Here is a 20,241-nt window from a genome sequence, read left to right on the forward strand (position 1 = left end):
GGCGTAGCATGGAGTCGATCAGTCTGTGGCACTGCTCAGGTGTTATGAGAGCCCAGCTTGCTCTGATGGTGGCTTTCAGCTCTTCTGAATTGTTGGGTCTGGCGTATTGTATCTTCCTCTTCACAATACTCCACAGATTTTCTATGGGGTTAAGGTCAGGCGAGTTTTCTGGCCAATTGAGAACAGGGATACCATTGCGCTTAAACCAGGCACTGGTAGCTTTGGCACTGTGTGCAGGTGCCAAGTCCTGTTGGAAAATGAAATCTGCATCTCCATGAAGTTGGTCAGCAGCAGGAAGCATGAAGTGCTCTGAAACTTCCTGGTAGATGGCTGCGTTGACCTTGGACCTCAGAAAACACAGTGGACCAACACCAGCAGATGACATGGCACCCTAAACCATCACTGAGTGTGGAAACGTTGCACTGGACCTCAAGCAACGGGGATTCTGTGCCTCTCCTCTCTTCCTTCAGACTCTGGAACCTTGATTTCCAAAGGAAATGCTAAATTTACTTTCATCAGAGAACATAACTTTGGACCACTCAGGAGCAGCCCCGTCCTTTTTGTCTTTAGCTCAGGCAGGACACTCCTGACGCTGTCTGTTGTTCAAGAGTGGCTCAACACAAGGAATGCGACAACTGAACCTCATGTCTTGCCTACGTCTGAGCGTAGTGGTTATGAAGCACCGACTCCAGCTGAAGTCCACATTTGTGAATTTCCCCCACATTTTTGACTGGGTTTTGTTTCACAATCATCTTCAGGGTGCAGTTATCCCTATAGCTTGTCCACTTTTTTCTACCACATCTTTTCCTTCCCTTTGCCTCTCTATTAATGTGCTTGGACACAGACACCTTTTGTGTCTTGCCCTCCTTCTGCAAGGGTTCAACCGTCGTCTTTTGGAAAACTGTCAAGTCAGCAGTCTTCCCCATGATTGTGTGGCCTACAGAACTAGTCTGAGAGACTATTTAAAGGCCTTTTCACAATATTCAAATTTTCTGAGATACTGAGTTTAGGGTTTGGATTAATTATTTATAATCATCAAAATTTTAAGAAATAAACATGAAAAATATCCCTCTGAAAAATATCAGTCTGTATAATGAATGAATATAATATACAAGTTAAACTTTTTGAATGGAATTACTGAAATAAATACAATTTTTCATAATATCCTAATTTTTTGACCAGCACCTGTAGATCCAGTGTGGGCTCCGTAGAAATGGAGAAATTGAAGACGGCATCGAGCCGTCGAGGCAACAATCCACCAGTCCTTTGCAATTTCACACCGTTTGAAACTATCTATATTTCAATAATTTCTCACATGCCGATAAACAGTTTAAACAAGATTACACAATAATGGGAGGGAAGTATGAAAGGATATTATAAATGGTAGAAATATGTAGCTGATTTGTCAAATGGCCCATGTGTCTGAGCAGACTCAGCAGTTTTTCTCCTTTTTTAGCTTCATAAACTTTTATGTAACAACAGTGTTTTTTACTTTTATAACATACATTGTGTTTTTTCCACTGCTGGTCAAATTTTGAAGCCTGTAAGGCAGCAACTAGTTGGAGGTCGATTAGATAGCTGCTCAGCTATCTTATCCTGGATGCTACAAAACAGATGCAATCAGCCAGTCGTTTGGAGGAAGTTGGGGCTCCTGGAATCATATAGTGATAACACCAAATGTTTGGGTTCTTCTCTGTACCCAACAATAAATCCAACTGGAGACTGCAGACTTCTTACTCAAACAACAAATCCCAATATAATCTGCTGATATAACTCACTGATACATTAAGACCCTTGTTTCCCAGAGTGAAGTACATACAGTCAGTGAAATGATACAATAGTACTTTCTGGACCCATTACCTCAAAAATGAAGAGGATTGAGTCCAGCTCCTCCCTCTGAGACTTGTGACCTGTAAAACATAGAACAGCATAAACAGACAAAACAATCACAACGAGGCAACTGGAGGATGATAAATAACTGTTTTGGGCATTTAAACAATGCTTAAACTTTACCTTTTTGCTTGAGGCTGACTTCAATGGTGACAAAGTTTTCAAAGAAGACATAGTAGATATGGTAATAGTAGAAGTCAAAGAACTGCTTCAGATCTGGAGCCTCAGAATTTTCTGGGAAGAAGAAACAGGTAGAATTAGGCCTGGATGTAACTAGGACACACGTTAAGAAGGGAAACACGGAGGCTAAGAAAACAATGCTAATTATCCCTCAATCTGTTTTCTTCCACCTAACGAAGATGGAGTCCGGGAGGTAACAGGTTCGGGAAGGAATTCATTGCTCTTCCCAGTGACATGATCCTGCTTATTCTGGGAGTCTCACAGCTTTCCCAGATGTACAGAAGAAGCCTAAATCAGCCTCTTGTGTCCAGGATATATTACTTTCATTTATGATCCACATCTAATGCCCATAAAGTCCCTTGCAAAAGTGTTCATACCCCTAGTAAATTAAAAAAAGTGTCGCATTGTGTGGGATTTTTATTCAGCCTCCTTGAGAAAATACCTGAACAACAAACGTTTGGCTACAATTACAGCTGCAAGTCTTTTACAGGATGTCTCTAGCAGCTTTGCATGTATAGGGGTGGGATATTTTCCCACTCAGTCAGATTGGATGGAGAGCATCTCTGAACATCAATTTGTATCAGTCTGTCCCTGGTAAAGAAAGGCATTCCCACAGCAGGATGCTGCCACCACCATGTGTCACCATGGGGAAGCTGTGTTCTGGGTGATGTCCCGTTAGTTCTCCATTCACACATAGCATTTTGCATACAGTTAATAATAAAAATAGGCAAAAATGAATACATTAATATATGGAGTGCAGTTACTAGTTGTCCTGTCAAAAGAGCCCTGTGATGGACTGGCGACCTGTCCAGGGCGTAGCCTGCCTCTCACCCATAGACAGCTGGAGATTGGCACCAGCTTCCCCACGACCCACTATGGAATAAACGATAGAAAATGACTGACTGACTGGTCAAAAGAATATTTTGTTTGCAGTGGTGGAACCTATTTACAGTTTCAGATGTTGGACAGTGGAACAGTGTTCCATGAGGTGTTCAAGCTTGGGATTTGAAATGAATTGATCCAAACACAACTCTGCTTTCAGCTATTTCCCAATTAAACTTGACCTGTCTGCTGTGCTCCTTGGTATTCATTGTGTTGTTTGTTTACTAAACTCTTCTAACAAGCCTCTGAGGCCTTCCCAGAACCGCTGGAGAAATGAGATTACAATTTATTTACCAATTAGGTGATTTCTATAGGCAACTGGTTGCACTTGACTTTATTTAGGGATATCAAATCAAAAGAGATTGAATGTATATGCACCCTGCACATTTCTAGGCTAGGCAAGGTAGGTAAGGGTAGGGAAATAAAAATATTCGTAAATCAAGAACTTTGCCTTTCTACTTGAAAGATGCCGCCTTTACCGCAAGCAGATCCACAGTTTGTTAACTGATCACCTGCTCCTTGCTGCCATCACTCCTGAACAAGACAACAAGATAACTGAACTTTTCCATTTAAGGCAGAGACTCAGACGAACCATTCCACAGTTTTCCCTCTGACAACCAGACTGAACAATCAAACTCCCATGAACCTGTCAGCACAATACAGGGGTAAAGATCTGGCCCACCGTTCCACAGCCAGGATGAATGCACATTGCTGCTACTGTATCTGAAGTTCAATAAACAGTCGGGGGGCTTCTTGCTAACACTCTTCTAACTTAATAGCATTCCACTGCACTTGACTTTTCTTTAATCTCAATTTATTTTTCCACTCCAAGAGACACATTTTAAATGAAACAAATAACATAAACAAGACAAGTATTACAAAATAAAGATGAAGGCTTTATCAACATTCTTAAGCAATGTAAATCAGTATTCCATCCATCAGCATTCTTTGATTAATAACAGTTTAAATGTATCTGCAGTAAAATGTATAAAAATGACTTGCTAAAGACTGCCCACTCCTGATCAGGAAGTAGTTGTGAGAAACATGAGCTCAGTGTTTCATCTGACTTCTGCAAATTTACTTGGTGCCATTAGTATTTTTGTCATTTGTTTTGGCCCTGTATATTTTCCCCACTCAGACACCTCTGGCTGACTGTGGGATGTTCTGCTGATGCTCATGGGACCGTGCAAAGGCACATTTTGGGTTTTTGCTTATACGACAGCTGCAAGTCGAACTCACATCAGTGTCAGAGGGCCTTCCCTTGTAAGGTCTCAGTGGTTTGGCCAAGAAGTTTATCTACTCCTACTGCTGCTGACATAAAAAAAAAAACTTTTATCAAAACTTTGTAGGTGACTCTTAATCTCTTTTAGATTCTGAATTCTAATAATAGGGTGAAACCTACGCCCTGTCATTTCAGATGAAACAAACAGAAAGATTGTATTTACCCTAAGCTTTGTTTTGGGTAAGTTATATATTACATTAAAGCCTTTGCTGAAGCAATGAATCATAGAAATGGAGATGCTTGCACAAACTTCTTTCTTCTCACAGTGCAGAATCATGCATTTTCAGCTAATTGATCTCTCTAAGTTGCCCTTAGAAGTGTATGGGCATGTCTGTTACCTCATGATGAACTGGCGACCTGTTCAGGGTGTACCCCACCTCTCACCGCTGGAGACCGCTGGAGACAGGGACCAAACCCCCACAACCATGCACATATAGGCAGCTATAGAAGATGGGTCATATTACTCAGTGGTGGCAAGAGGGAGTTGGAGATGGACAGATGGATTGAGGCTTCATCTGCAGTAAATCTGTCATTGTGAATAAAGAGATCAGCCAAAAGGCTCGTCTCTCACCTGACTGACGTTGCCCCCCTTCACTTTACCCAACTCAAACAAAAATGGCATCAATGATTTGGGCTCTGCTTGTGCTGGTTTGGGTCGCAAAAATGTTTATGTGCCACCGCCACTTTCAAGATATTGAAGTATAAACAACCTCTGGGTGATCTTTTTAAATCATAATCTTTTAAAAAAAGGCACCACAAACCTTTGCAGCACAAACCTCTGACACTATTTCTGTTTGAGCTGAGTAGTATGGAGTGGACAGGTTGATCGTAGATGACCTTCCTTAAATTTTTATCAATATCTTTAAAAAGGGCTGCAGCACAAACAAAAATTTTTGCTACCAAAAACCAACACTAAGCTAACAGAAATGTTTGTGAGGCAAGCTTCACGCAGGTAAAGCACCCAATTTACTGCACCATCAGTGTTCAGTCCCTTACCTATGAACCTGAGCTACAGATAATGACTAAAAGAACAAGGTCCTGGATACCAGTGGCTGAAATGAGCTCCCTTCAAAGGGTTGCTGAGCTTTGCTTGGAGTGGAGCTGCCATCATTTGAGGTGGTTCCAACATGCACCTATATAAATGCTATTTGTTTCTCAAGTTTGAAATTATTTTGCTTTTTGTTTCGCATGGTTGGTCCTACTTTTTTCTTTATACAACTTAGCTATATTATGTCTTTTGTTTATTTTTCTGTACAGAAAAGAGTATAAGTACTTTATAAATAAGCCACGTTGGGCTGGATATCTGTACATTGACCCTCAAGTTTACAACAACAAGATTAACTGAAGTAGCACTTTTTCCTGAATTCAGAGCGATTCAGAGCTCTTACATCATGCATGTCTGAACTATTAAAACTCTCTCGGTGCACTCATATTTCACATGTATTTCGCATGTCTCTGTGGTAGTTATCATAATTTGGAATGTCCTACAGAGCACAGAGAGGGGCCACACCCGTTTCTTGCAAAGACAAAAACAGAGGAAGTTCAGCTACTGTGCTGGACACAGAGAGGAAATACTAGAGGCTATTTCCCCATCCGGCAGGAGCTATTAGTGAGACAGACGCTCGCATGAGCACTCACAGCTCCGTCAGGTATAATATCAGGTCATCACCTTGTTTCTCCAACACATTCTAAATTGTTTTTGGGGTTAAAGCGTAAGAAAACCCACTCAGCACTTCCTACTCTTCAGGTTCTTGTGCAGATCGCAAAACACACCTGAGATTCTATTCAGTTAACGCTCTGTGATGATGGCATTACTTTAGCTTGTTATTGATTGTACAACAGTCCCTTCATGTTTTGTGTCCAACTGGTCAAACAGTAATTTATACAAAGCAGAATCATGGAGTTTATGCTCAGTGGATTTTGGTTTTCTTTTAGGAGGCCCTTCTGAAAGGTTAATTTTCTTCTAATGTAGCCATTATTTTGTTGATTGTGACGTATACTTAAGCTCACTGTGATGCTGAGTAATAAAAGCTGTCCTCATCTATAGCTTTCTAGCACACACCTTAAAGTCATGGTTCAAAACTGGCTGGTCGTTGGAACTGTTTGCAATTTCATCCGCATCGACAAATACACTCCAGTTAGATCAGAGGAAAGTAACACCAGGGCATGATGCTGTCAACCACCATATTTTGCTGTCGGTATGGAGTTCTTTAAGTAATGTACTCGGTTGTTTTTGGAATTGTGGCCAAAACATTTGGCTTTATCAAAACTTAACACATCCTCCCAAAAGGTTTGGTCAAAGTGGGTCTGTCTGGGTGCTTTCTTTGTAATAAAAATTTTCCGTAATGCAATCCTATAGCTTAGCCCATACCTAGAAAGATGCAAATGAGTCGTCAGAAAAATCTCACCATGACAGCTGAAACTTTCAAGTTAATCAGATTCACTATAACTGATGGCAGGTGGTCACAAAAGGCATCCACCACCAGGTTCAGCTACCTGCTACAGCCATCCACTACCAGGCCCAGGTATCTGCTACCAATACCTCTTCACCCGGACCATGCCATCACTCTACTTCACCTCAGATCTCCACAGCTTTAAAAACCATCTATATTCGTCATTTGGATCAGATTGGATCATATGTTTTCCTATAATTTCCCATCAACTAACCCCATCCCTTCTACCTGGTCCTGTCGCAATCCAACTTCCTCTTTCCGTCATCACAAAAAGCAACATGTGAATCTGTCCAATCTCCATCCACTTCCATGGTCCTCAGAGCTCTTCACAAAGCAACACCATCTAAAATTGGCTCCGCTCAATACTCGCTCCCTCAACAATAAAGGCCTCACTCATTCTTAATGAATTTATAACGGATAATAATCTTGATTTCCTCTGTCTCACTGAAGCATGGCACAAACCCCTGGATTATTTCTCACGAAATCAGACCACACCCCCCGGCTTCACATACATTAAGGAAAGCACGCAGAGACGGGCGACGAGGTGGAGTTGCAGCTGTACATAGAATGGACATTAAAACAACATCCATCTTTTTCCTGACGTTCCCTCATTTGAACATCTTGCTTTTAAGCTGCCTGGTTCCACTCTTCTAGTCATTGCAGTCATTTATCAACCCCCTAAGACAAACCCCATTTCTCTCCGATTTCTCTGACTTTCTGACCCAACTATGTGCCATCCCACCTTCAGTCCTCCTCTTAGGTGATTTTCATTTCCACAGCGACGACACAAACTGCAAACCTGCTACTGAGTTCCTGGATCTACTACACTACCTCAATTTCACACAACATATTAACTTCCCAACTCACTCTCGTGGTCACACCCTGGATCTTGTCTGCTCCTCCTGAAAATATGAGCAATCATCTTTGACAGCAACCTCTCCTTTAAACATCCCGTCAACCACATCACAAGAACTGCTTTTTTCATCTAAAAAATATTGCTCATCTCCGCCCATCACTCCCTTTCTCAGCTGCTGAAATTCTCATCCATGCCTTCATTACCTCCAGACTCAATTACTGTAACAGTATTCTTTATGGTTCATCGTCCAAAGTCCTCAATAAACTCCAGCACAAACAAAACTCTGCTTCCCGCCTGCTCACCCACACCCGCTCCCGTGACCATATCACCCCAGTTCTTCAGAAGCTCCACTGGCTGCCTGTCCCTCAGCGCATTCATTTCAAAGTACTCCTTCTCACCCACAAAGCCCTCCATGTACAGACCTACCCACATTCAAATCAAATCTCAAAACTCACCTTTTCAGAACAGCTTTTAATGTATGGTTAATGTCCTGTTTCATGCTTGTGTTTTTTTTTTTTTTATGTCCAGTACTATGTATTTACAGTTTTTTTTTTTTCTTCCTTCATTTGTATGATGTCCTTAACTGCTCTTTTTGTAATTTTGCTTGATTCTTGTAAAGTGCCTGTGTGTTCAGAAAAACCCTTTACAAATAAAATGTATTTTTATAATTATTACAAGGAAGACTGAATGCTGAGAATAAATCAAAGCTGCTTCAACAAAGTTCTGGTTTAAGGTGTGGGCAGACTGATGACGTTGTTTTTACTGGGGGGTTACCCTAAGAGATTTGGTTATCAATGAAATGGTGGATATATGTCACAGTACAGGTGGAAAACCGTAAGGAAAGGATTTAATATGGCCTCATCCTTTTTTTTAAAACATGGCATTTTAACTTTAATGCGTATACTTTTGAGAGCCACTGTACAACTTTAAAGCTGAAGTATTTGAACTGTTCCTTAAGTCTGAAAATCACTGGATTAAAAATGTATCTACTTCTAATCATGCTAAAAGTACCATCAAAGCGTCGTGTTTGTATATACAACTTATATTAAGAGAAAAATCTGAAAAACAAAATACAACTTTAAGGTGCTCCAATAGTACTACAAACATTTTCTGAAACTATCTATGTAAAAAAACAGTTTATTTACAAACTAAATTCATGATTTCCAAACTCCTCTTTTAAAAAAAATAAACAGAAACCAAGAGTGTCATTAAACATTAAACTATTTACACAATACCCAAATTACTGTCAGTCTGATTAAATAACTTCAGACAACTAGGCTCCTTGCATCTAAAGCACCATGTAAAATACTTTTATACTTAAAACATGATACATAAATATATTATTTATTATTGAAACCACAGATTTGTGTAAATATTGCAACATGTGTCAAATGTGTAGGAAAATTGTTATTTTTAACATAAACAAATGCTTAAAATATCACAATCAATTCCTTAATGTTCTAAAACAACTACATTGAGGAATCAATGAAGACATAAGGTTAAATAACTGAAACTATTTGTTGATTTAGTCCCACTGACAGCAATTTAAAGATGTTTTGAGAGTGGCTTGATATGTACCAAGCATGTACACAATGCATACTGCTCAGGCATGAAACACCAGCTAGCCTCCTAGCTGCTTACTGGGGCTTTTTAACTCACCTATGACAATTCTGAGATGCTTGAGTCTCGTCAACACGTCCTTCTTCGGGTCCAACACTTTCTGTGTTGATTTTTTAACGTCTCCATGAGGCTTTTTGGAAAACATTCCCGAGGCAGGAGATACAAGAAAGAAAATGCGACGGTGAGGATAAGAAGCAAGAGGTTGCTAGCTGAGCCGCAGAAACAGCCTCAGACGTTAATCTTTAACCGTCAATGGAACCTCGTCGCCCCTGCTTCATTAATACCAGCTCACTGCTACAGGACCGAAAATATCCAGCGGTAAAATCGGCCCCATTCTGATTAAACTAAAGGCGAAGGTGTAAAACGTAGCAGGGCGACGCATCCATCCATCGCACCTCCCTTTTTCCACTCTGGTCCGCTGCTCGAACGACGGTGGCTGTCATGGCGGAAACGAAGTGGCAGATAGCAGAAAAATTCAACACAAATTCAACCCAACAGCCTTCAAACTTCTATTAAAGTTGTTGAACTACATGTTCGATACATTTTTATTTGTATAAAAAAATAAAAGGTCACCCACATTTAAATTTTTTAACGTCTTCAAAAAATCCTGATGGAATTCTCCGCCATAGACCCGCGACTTCTGGGTAGTGTAGTTTTCGGCCCCTTTCATAGGCGCATGATTATTTAGTCTTTGCATTGAAGAAAACTACAGTTCCCATGTTAACTAAAACCGCATTTCTGAGATTTGTTTTTAGCATGGCAGGTACACAAGTTGTGTGCAAAAAAAATACATTTTAACATTATTTTGCACATATTTTCATTTGAAAAGGCTCTCGTAATCGTCACCTTTCTCGACAGCAACGTGAGTTGTGATTCAAAAATAATTACTTCTTCCGCGAATTTGTGGTATGATACTGATTGTTATCTAACTGGTTTGCTAACATGCTAACAAAGTGCTAACTTTATTTGTTTGTAAAGTTGAATTATTAATCAAATATACAAGACAAGTAATACGCTGGCTTACGTTACGTTACATTTTAACCAACAAGTGTATCAATCGTTTAAAGTTATGGATTTTATTCCCCCTCAGATACACGTGGTATAAACAGGACAATGTGGAAACATGATTAATAGTAAATGTTTCCATTTAATCAGTCTTTAATGCAGAAACGCGATAAATGACTCGTCCCTGTTGCCTTAATGAAATAAAAGAATACAACTAGATTTTTGTTTAAAAATGTATACTTGAATTTGCTGTTTGCATGCAAAACATCTGAAACGAATCGTTCATTCACACTTCTGTTTTAGAGCGTTTAGAGTCTAAGGTGGAGTTGTTGGTGCTATGCCAGTGCACCGCGAGCGAGAGAAGAAGGAGAGCGTAGCAGATGAGATGGAGGTAGAAGAACAGGAGCATGAAGCTTCCACCTCAGACGAGGAAGAATCGGACACTTCCTCTGTCTCCGAGGATGGAGACACCTCTGGTGAGGAAACCCAGGAGTTGGTTACAGTTGTTTTTATAATATGTATACATACAGTGCCTTGCCAAAGTATTCATACGCCTTAAACTTTCTCACATTTTGCAGCTGCAAACTTCAATGTATGTTATTGGGATTTTATGTGATAACCCCACACAAAGTTGTGCATAATTGTAAAGTGTAAGGACAAAATACATGGCTTTCAAAACATTTTAATAATAAAAATCTGAAAATGTTGGCATGCATTTGTATTTAGCACACTTTCCTCTGTTACCTCTATTTAAAATGTGTTAAAATCCTGGAAGAAAGCCTGTTAGAGCCTGCTAAAGACCTGAGACTGGGGCAGACATTGACCTTCCAGCTGCCGATGACCTTAAACATGCAGTCAGAGCCACAATGGAATGATTTAGGTCAAAGCATGTTTATGTGTTACAATGGCAAAGTCCAGACCTAAATACAATTGGGAGTCGGTGGCAAGGCTTGAAAATAGCTTTTGACAGATGCTCTGGATCCGATCTGACTGAGGTTGAGAAACTTTAGAAATAGGATTTGACAAAACTTTCATTCTTTAAATATGCAAAGGTGGTAGATACATAACCCCAAAGACATGCAGCTGTAATTACAGCAAAAAAGGTTTCCATAAATCAGGAGCGCTGTAATGTGAAAAAGTTCAAAGTATATAAGTACTGTTTCAAGGCATTGAACAAGTATGTTTGATCCTTCTGAATTTTCCAGAAATGGATGAGGAAGATTGTGAGCGGAGAAGAACAGAGTGTCTAGATGAAATGTCCAACCTGGAGAAACAGTTTAACAATCTGAAAGACCAGTAAGACCTATGCTGATTTATTTTCACTTTGTTCAGTGTGATAACAATGATTTAAATCCGTGCTTCCTTATGTTCTGGCGTGCAGGTTGTATCGAGAGCGACTCAGCCAGGTGAACTGCAAGCTGGCTGCAGTCGAGGCCGGACGGGCAGTGGAATATCTGGATCCTCTAGCGGTACTGCTGGAGAACATGCAGGTCCGCACTAAAGTAGCAGGTAAATTTGACTAATTTACAAATTCCTTTAGTCCTCCCGCAGTGTTCAGTCTTACAGCCCATATCTTCTGTCTGTCAGGTATTTACAGAGAGCTGTGTCTGGAGTCTGTGAGGAACAAGTACGACTGTGAAATCCAGGCTGCATGCCAACACTGGGAGGTTAGAAGCACTGATTTTCTTTTAAGTTTCTCCTGAATGGCTGAACTTTGTTTTAGTTCATAACTTATGTCTCTGTGAGCAGAGCGAGAAACTGCTGCTGTTTGATACAGTGCAGAGTGAGTTGGAGGAGAAAATTAGAAGACTGGAGGAGGACAGACACAGTATAGACATCACATCAGGTAACAAAGTGACTGCAGTGTTGCTTCTGAAGCTTCTTGCAACACCTCTGAGTCATCTTGTCTTTGTTCAGAGCTGTGGAATGATGAGCTGTCTGGGAAGAAGACAAGACGTGATGCTTTAAGTCCAGATAAGAAGAGGAGTCGACCTTCTGTGGTTTCTGATATCCTTCATGTCTCAATGTCTGATGTCAAAATATATGTCTCCTTTAAGTGTTAGGCATTAGATGTGTCCTTAACCCCGTTCACGTCCATATATTGTCTATATGCTACCGGATCTGGACATCCTAGAAGACTGGACAGCAATCAGAAAGGTGCACATGCAAGTTTATCTCTGTTTTTGCAGTATCATATGTTTTTTTTCTGCACCTTTAACAACTTTTTTTCCCCCCATGTTTGCTTTTTGTGTTGCAGGCTGTAGCCACCTTGGGCCCTCACAGAGTGAGGGTTGACGCCGACAGCTGCGGGTTCTCCATCAGACCCGACAAAAACAGGCTGATTCTCAACTGCTGAGAAGCCCATATGCATGTTTAAAAGCTCAAAAGTACCTCTGACGCATTCAGTGCACAAGCAGACGTACATGGGACACAAATATGAAGATTACTACTCCCCACATCTGGTGGCGATTAAAACTTCACATTTTAAGCTGCCAGTCGTGCAAGTTTTCCTGCACTATAAAAACTCTTCAACATTAGTGATCCATCATATAGATGTGGCTGCTTCGGTTTAGACTCAGGCTTTTACAATCTGTATGTTTCTTGTTAAACTTTAATGCAAAACGTTACACCAGGTTTTCACTTGTTTTTGGGTGAACAAATAACATCAGTAAACGGTCAAGTCGTAGTGCTGGTTAAAACGTCTACAAAGCTTCTAATAGGAAAACTGTTCTCTGAATCTTTTCTCTGTTTTTGACTTCTTTTTTTTTTATTGGAGGTATATTTTCAGCTACTCCCTGTGAGTCAGCTCTTTTCTGAGAAGCTGTCCTTCAAAATAGGAGCAATAATAAGTAAACAGTTCCCAGTGTTAGTTGTCACCTACCTGAACAGCTTTAAATTAGTGTTGTAATTTCCAGGAAACTAGTATTGGATGAGGATACCGTTGTCTTTTTATATTGGTTAAACAGTAAAAAAAAAAATACATTTTTAGTTTACAGATTGGAGAGTTATTAATGTGGTCTGGCTGAGCTAGGACGCTTTTCTGTGTCATGATTTATTTTTTATATCATGACGTTCTTAATCAAACAACCCAGATTACATGTTGGACGCTTTAGCCTTAATGTCTTTTAGTTTACTAGGGAATAATATCAATAACCACATCAAGAACTTTTCTTGGTGCTTCAGAGCAGATCGCAGCACAGAATGTTGCCACCTACCTCTTTTTGTTTTAAAGCAACCTTTTTATATGATTAGAAATGTTGAGAATTTTTAAAATCCAGGCACATTTCTTTGTCATCCTCCAAGTTTCCATTTGATCAGCAATAAGGGCTGTTTTGTTTTGTTTTTCTTCAGATTCAGTTTAATACACATGAGGTTTGTTGTTCATGTGTTGGGTACAGTTGTGTCTTTCCTGTTAGTTCTGAGGTTGGGTTTTGCAAATAAAAGTTTTTCTACGTTCTCGTGTCTCTGTGAAAACAGGATAGAGAATAAAAAAAACAACACATTGATTGATTAGCTCAATACGTCCAGACCAAGAGGGCCCTTAGAGCACCAAGCTCTAGATTTTCACAGGTTATTACATAACTTGGATGAATTAAATATTAAACAGCTTTCCACATTAGTGCTCCCAGTGTGCTTACAGAACCTAAAACACAAAAATGTAGGCAGGAATTGCTGAGAGAGCGTTAAATCACAATGCTCAAAGCAGTCCTGTTAAAACTACTTGGCTTTATATTTTAATTGGAGTTAGTCAATATTTGCAGTGACATTCCCATGTAAAATGAAGTATTTGAAACAAGGCAGGCGCATTGTAATGCAATGAAGAGTTTTGTTCTGACTTCATGGCTTTTAATATTGTACATTAGCTTCAGGTAACCGTATCTGTAAGCCATGAAACGTAATTTAGAATTTTTTTTAGAAAGTAACTTACTATTTCTAGAAAGAAACCTGTCAGTTCTGGATAGTAAAGTGTGAGAAAATGTACAAGTTCTGTCAAAGTAACATAATCTAAGACAGATAAACTGGTATGTTTGGGAAATTCCAAGAAAATCACCAGTTAGTTCAGGGAAAGTAAACGTGTTGCTATTAAATTGTATCTGCATCTAAACTATTAGTTAAGATATACTTTACTATAACTTTAACATTTTCCTTTTCTTCAAACTTTGCAACTTTATAATCAGATCGTACATTAGATGTAATACGATTTTCTCCTGAATTTGCATTTCTCAATGCATACTTTGTAGTTTTTGTTTTAACAATTTACCAACCAAAATGTTTAGCTTCTCTTTCTATACAACTCAGACCTATCTGGGCTGTATAGAAAGAGAAGCTAAACATTATTTTATATTATGAAACCATGTAGATAAGGGGTGGATAATTCTGGTCTTAGTGGGCCTGCTTGAACAGGCTTGATAAATTAATGTGTCATTAGGTGGTGATAGGCTTAAATACTCCAAACATTTAAATAAGATGATGCAGGACGTCAGCGTTGCTAACTCCTGTTGTATATCATTTTGGCTTGAAGTATTTTTCCCCAAAACAGATGTTCCCAATACATTAGTCTATGAAGTACGTTTATTTCAATAACGCAACTTAACAATGAATACTAATTACGTAGATTCATTACAAATGTTTTTATACTTTCAATCAGGGATTCGTTATCCTTCTTGGATGTCTACTTTTTTGTATTATACTTTTTCCTTCTACTCAACTTTCCATTAACATGCCTGGATACAGCACTGTGTGGACAGCCAGCTTATTTAACTGACTTTCTGTCTTACCCTCTTGTAGAGGGTGTCCATGACATGTCAACAGTCTTCCCCACGTTTGAATAGGCAATATGGTAACAGCATTACACATATTTTAAAAATTAGAAACAGAACTTTGGACTTTTTTAAGCCATAATCATGGAAATTAACAAAAAAAAAGTTTCACCATTAGGACTGAACTACTAAAATGAATGAACTTTTCAATGATGTTCTACTTTATTGAGATGTTCCTGTAAGAGTTTTAAATGAGTTCAGATTTTTCAAAAACATTTGACATTTCTTTGTTCCATTTTCATTGAAATATTTATTACGTCTATTCTTTTACAGCATACAAACCTTTATGAAACAGGGTTTGTATTATAAAAAGTGTTTTAAAAGATGCTGATCAAATATCTAAACATATTTAAGAGGCCTGTATATTAACAAAGGTTTTTAAATATTAAAAACATTTCATATGTACAGAATTTGAAAAGAATTACATTGAAATGTGTTGCTGATGAACACAAACTTTACATACATCAGTGAAATATAGGTCAAGTTTTAAAAGTCTTTATTCATCTATCAAATAATCACTTTACAAAATTCACAAAGCTAACAACTGTAGCTACGACTTAGCTTCTCTCCCAGTCAGTCCATTTGACTTGGAGTCAAAGTTTTGATTTGTAGGTCACTGTAACGGGGTCAGAAGCACCGTTATATCACTGCTCTTGGAAAGTTGCTGTATTTCAAAGGGAAGTCGGAGAAGTTTGATCAAATTTTAAGAAAACAGTCATTTGACCTCTGAGGAAGAAGATCATATAAGTTGAAATGACTGTTTTAAAGAAAATCATATTGAAAGTTATAGAAATGTTAAGAGAGAGCATTTTAAAAACACTAATGTGGAAAAAATGACAAATTCAGGCATAAAAATGTAGTTCTGCCACAATAAGCTGTGTTCATTTATTTTTCCTTCTGTCATTGACCTGAACTGCAGACCAATGTCAAACTGTCAACATGCAATTCAACATAAGATCCAGTTAACAGTGTTCCTCGCTAGTGCGACAGCTTTATCCCACACAGGTAGCAGTTAATCAACAACCAAGCTGTTGATTTTAAATGAACCTGTGTCTGGATTACAGGGTGGAGAATTAAGGTTTTACTTGTGAGAAACAGAACTGAAGCAGTCCTACAGTGAAAAATCAGCCTTGATTGATGTTTCTGCTCTACAAACACCAATTATTAAATATCCCTCCTGGTCAATAAATAGATGGTGCAGAAGAAAGGGAACTCCACCTTTCTTTCATCTGCTACTGAGCTTAACCAGAAATGCATCCTTATGGAAAATGCCAGAGTCAGATGGCATTTTCAGGAGAAGGTCTGTTCTCTGGTGACTGCCTGTGAGGTGGTGAAGGTAGGGACTGCTGATGAGGAGGAGGAGGGCCTATGGAAGAAGGAGGAAGATTGTTGGAAGGAGGCAGTGCCATGCGGGGGCCATAGGGGATGTTGGGATTAGGGGTGGGAGGAAAAGGTCCAACAGGAGAGAAGCGAGGAGGAAGAATCATTCCTGGAGGGTGGGGAGACCACACTGAAGATACAAAAAGTGAAAAGCAGTTTCAGTCCACACTGATTGCATCCAGATATTAAATAATCTATATTCGAGAGGTGACTACGATCTCTTACTGGGCCTCATGGGAGGACCCCCTGGTATCCTGGGTGGGTAGAAATCAGGATGGTGAGGGGGTCCATATAGGGCTCTACGAGGATAGGGGCCATCTATAGGAATCCCTGGGTGTCCAGGTGGAAGAGGGCCACCCATCCTTGGATCCAGTTCAGGGGGAGTCCTCTGACCACCAGGACCAGACTAACAACACACATAAAAGTATTTTAGTTCTATTGATCTACACATGTAGTATCTCACATACATGTCCTGCTTACCTCTCTGTGGTCCGGGTCACCAGGTCCAAGACGGTTTTCTCTGAACGAGCCGTCTGCATTGACAAACATTTAGTTTGTGTGAGAAACCAAAAATAAACTATGTATGGATGTCAAGAGTTTCCAACACACAGATTAACCTTCTGCATTGTTTTAATATTTCACCAGTTTTCACTCCTAAAGAGTTGCAAACATGAATTATCACTACCAGCTCACCTGCCATGTCTAGAGGGTGAGGAGGTCCCAGGGGGAGACCTCTAGGTGGCATAGTGCCAGGTAGGAGGGCCCCAGGAGGAGGCAAAGGTCCCAAAACCCCTGGAGGAGGTGGTGGTCTCCTGAACATGGGACCTCCTGGTTCTGGAAACATGTAGCCTGACAGAGTGAAAAAAACACATTCAGTAGGCGGAAAGAACTCAAACAAACCGTTGTGTTTCTGTTTTTGGTAATGTTAGTTCTTAAGGTTCTACCAAGAACTTACAGTTGAAGCTTAAAAAAAACATTTATACCCCTTGATGTTTTGTATAGTTTGTCAAGTAACAACCAGAAACTTCAGTATGTTTTACTGGGATTTGTTGTGATACAAGCAACACAAAATGGAGCTTAATTATGAACTGTGACAAAAATTATACATATTGTTCAATATGATTTACAAAAAGACACTGAAAAGTGTGGCGTGCATTTGAGTTCAGCTTTACTCTGATACCCCTAAATAAAATCCAAATTGCCTTCAGAAATCACCTAATTAGTAAATAAAGTCTACCTGTTCGTCAGTAAAAGTCCAGTTGTTCTCTGAATAAAAAGCAGTTCACTCCTCAACATCCCATTCAGACACAAAGTCTTGCCATACACCAACCACCCCCTAACTTCAGACTCCCTGTCTGCACATATGATCTCAGAGTAAGATGTTATATTTCATGGCCTGAAAACAAGGAAGGCCTCAGGACCTGATAATGCCTGAGAGACTGCCAACTGGCCCCCATCTTCACTGAGATCTTCAACAAGTCACTGGAGCTGTGTGAGGTTCCCTCCTGCTTCAAACGCTTTACCATCATCCCAGTACCCAAGAAACCCACCAACACAGGATAACTGACTACAGGCCTGTCACCCTGACGTCTGCGGTCAAGAAATCCTTTGAGCGACTAGTATTGAAGTACATCACAGGCCCCCTGCTGGACCCCCTGCAGTCTGCCAACCGGACAAACAGGTTGGCAGATGATGCAGTCAACTTGGGACTACACTACATCCTGCAGCACCCCGACCACCCAGGGACGTACGCCAGAAATCCTGTTTGTGGACTTCAGCTCGGCCTTCAACGGTATTAACCCAGACATCCTCCACCTCAAAGTCCCGGCCTCCACCTGTCAGTGAATAACCAGCTTCCTGAAGGACTGGCAGCAGCGGGTGAATCTGGGGAGCATCTTCTCCCGCACAAGAACCATCAGCACCAACGCCCCCCAGGGGTGTCTTCAATCCCCACTCCTCTTCTCTCTGTACACAAATGACTGCACCTCATCGGACTCGTCCGTGAAACTCCTGAAGTTTGCAGACGACACCACTGTCATTGGACTGATCCAGGACGGTGATGAGTCTGCATACAGACAGGAAGTAGATCGGCTGGTACACTGGTGGTCAGAATCACCTGGAACTTAATCCACTCAAGACTGTGGAGATGATGGTGGACTTTCGGAGAACACCACCCCCACATAATCCCCTCACCATCCTTAACAACACTGCATCTACTGTGGACAACTTCAGGTTCTTAGGAACCACCATCTCTGAGGACCTGAGATGGTCCTCACACATAGACACTGTTCGAAAGTAGGCCCAGCAGAGACTGTACTTCCTGAGGCAACTCAAGAAGTTCAACCTTCCACAGGAGCTACTGGTCATCTTCTACGCTGCCATCATTCAGTCTGTCCTGTCTTCATCCATCTCAGTGTGGTTTGGCTCATCCACAAAACAGGACAGGTCCAGACTGCAACGAACAACCAGGAATGCAGAGAGAATAATCAGAGCTGACCTTCCCTCCATCCAGGACTTATACAGGTCAAGGGTCAGGAAAAGAGCTGCTAAAATCTCTGCAGACCCCACACACCCTGCACATAAACTGTTTAGAGTTTTACCTTCAGGTCGGCGCTACAGATGTCTGCTAAAAAACAGCTGCCACAGAGACAGTTTCTTCCCCCAGGTTGTTTCTCTGATGAACACTTGACAGTCCAGAACAGCACCATGCATATTTGGACTGATCTCACATTATATTCTATTGTAAAGTCAATTGTGTATACATGTACATTAAAAAAAGATATTCTTTATTATTGAGAGCAAAGTGTACCGGTGTCAAATTCCTTGTTTGTCTGTACAAACGTGGCAATAAAGCCAATTCTGAAGGCTTCAAGAGATTTTTTAGAAAACTTTACTGAACAAGGAGCACCAAATGCAACAACACAAAACCAAAATTCAGACCGTCTTTTTTTAAGTTTGCGGTTGCAGCACGACAATATGTGAAAAGGTGAGAATTTGGCTGAGGTAGCTTAGAGCCTAAACTAATTACATGAAATCACATACATGTGTTTATTGTTAAAAAAAAAAAAAAAAGAGCTGGCATATCAATAAACTTAACAGAGGTTGCGGATATTTATCCATCAAATTTGTGTCATAATTATTTTTATAAAACTACCTAGAGAGCAAATGAAACTTCTTTACAGCCAAATTAAATTGGGTGCAGGACATATCCTATTTAACAGCTGGGTCAAGTTCACAATGTTAGCCAATGTTTGCAAAAGTGTTCAATCTTGCAAACAGCAGTTACACAGAGATCACACTGATCATTTAGAAACAGTGCAAGGCCTGCATCAGATACAGTGGCTGAAAGGTTTAGGGAAAGAAAAAAGCAGAGAAAATCTGTTCTATAAATTCATAGAAATAAAATCTTGGACCTAGCTACAGGAAACCTTTTTATATTTCAAAATGCATAAATGATAACACCAATGGTTTCTTTCCTCTTTAGCATGCACAGTGCAAACCAGGTGTGAAAACAGACTCGCCAAAGCAGAATATAGCCTCGTAGATCCTGCATTGTAGCACGTCTCTCCGCTATGTTGAGAGACAGAAAAAATTTGCAGCTAGCTAATGTGACTGTTGAACTTGCAGAGTTTAGGTTACACAATCATTAACATGTTGCTGTGTTATGACCAATGGGTTACAACTGCAGTAAGACTGTACCATCTCTATGAAAGAGGAACCCATGAAGAGGGTGACTGCCCTTAACATAATCAAGATGCACATGCACAAAGATCACTGTGATGTGATGGTGATGCAGCAGAGATGCAGCTGGTGCATGTAAACATATTGTTCCTCTGACTGATTAAAGGTTTTATTGTTTTTTGTCACAGTTTG

General features: G+C 40.1%; 3 protein-coding genes across 14 annotated transcripts in view; 1 reads left to right on the forward strand and 2 right to left on the reverse strand.

Annotated features, from left to right (window-relative positions):
- ralgapa1 (Ral GTPase activating protein catalytic subunit alpha 1) overlaps nt 1-9,335 on the reverse strand; it is a 108,998-nt gene extending 99,663 nt beyond the window's left edge. For all 10 annotated transcript variants that reach the window (XM_047393082.1, XM_047393086.1, XM_047393081.1 and 7 more), the window contains exons 1-3: nt 9,203-9,335; nt 2,014-2,124; nt 1,861-1,910 (exon numbers count right to left, since the gene is read on the reverse strand). In XM_047393082.1, the coding sequence (XP_047249038.1) occupies nt 1,861-1,910; nt 2,014-2,124; nt 9,203-9,308 (267 nt within the window). In that variant the 5' untranslated portion in view covers nt 9,309-9,335. The remainder of the gene's footprint in view (nt 1-1,860; nt 1,911-2,013; nt 2,125-9,202) is intronic.
- On the forward strand, nt 9,207-13,624 carry brms1la (BRMS1 like transcriptional repressor a). 2 transcript variants are annotated; one of them, XM_047393095.1, is made up of 9 exons: nt 9,207-9,344; nt 10,472-10,644; nt 11,374-11,464; nt 11,550-11,677; nt 11,756-11,835; nt 11,918-12,014; nt 12,086-12,175; nt 12,261-12,325; nt 12,426-13,624. In XM_047393095.1, the coding sequence occupies exons 2-9, from the start codon at nt 10,506-10,508 to the stop codon at nt 12,522-12,524; spliced, it is 789 nt and encodes a 262-aa protein (XP_047249051.1). In that variant the 5' UTR covers nt 9,207-9,344; nt 10,472-10,505; the 3' UTR covers nt 12,525-13,624. The 2 variants fall into 2 exon arrangements, with proteins under 2 accessions (XP_047249051.1, XP_047249049.1); XM_047393093.1 differs by lacking the exon at nt 9,207-9,344 and adding an exon at nt 9,876-10,025.
- Nucleotides 13,625-15,467: 1,843 nt separating this feature from the next.
- The window catches only part of ctage5 (CTAGE family, member 5), a 29,793-nt gene continuing 25,019 nt past the window's right edge, over nt 15,468-20,241 (reverse strand). For both annotated transcript variants that reach the window (XM_047393089.1, XM_047393090.1), the window contains 4 exons: nt 17,062-17,217; nt 16,849-16,901; nt 16,594-16,774; nt 15,468-16,498 (listed from right to left, as the gene is read on the reverse strand). In XM_047393089.1, coding sequence (XP_047249045.1) covers nt 16,266-16,498; nt 16,594-16,774; nt 16,849-16,901; nt 17,062-17,217 — 623 coding nt within the window. In that variant the 3' untranslated portion in view covers nt 15,468-16,265. The remainder of the gene's footprint in view (nt 16,499-16,593; nt 16,775-16,848; nt 16,902-17,061; nt 17,218-20,241) is intronic.

The sequence above is a fragment of the Girardinichthys multiradiatus genome, chromosome 19 (assembly GCF_021462225.1).
Source record: "Girardinichthys multiradiatus isolate DD_20200921_A chromosome 19, DD_fGirMul_XY1, whole genome shotgun sequence".
NCBI classification, from domain to species: Eukaryota; Metazoa; Chordata; class Actinopteri; order Cyprinodontiformes; family Goodeidae; genus Girardinichthys; species Girardinichthys multiradiatus.

Excerpts from the sequence above, each read along its gene's own strand:
- brms1la (XM_047393095.1), top strand. The coding sequence starts at position 10,506 with ATGCCAGTGCACCGCGAGCGAGAGAAGAAGGAGAGCGTAGCAGATGAG. Across the intron at positions 10,645-11,373 it reads CGAGGATGGAGACACCTCTG|AAATGGATGAGGAAGATTGT; the intron begins GTGAGGAAACCC and ends TGAATTTTCCAG. Across the intron at positions 12,326-12,425 it reads ACTGGACAGCAATCAGAAAG|GCTGTAGCCACCTTGGGCCC; the intron begins GTGCACATGCAA and ends TTTGTGTTGCAG.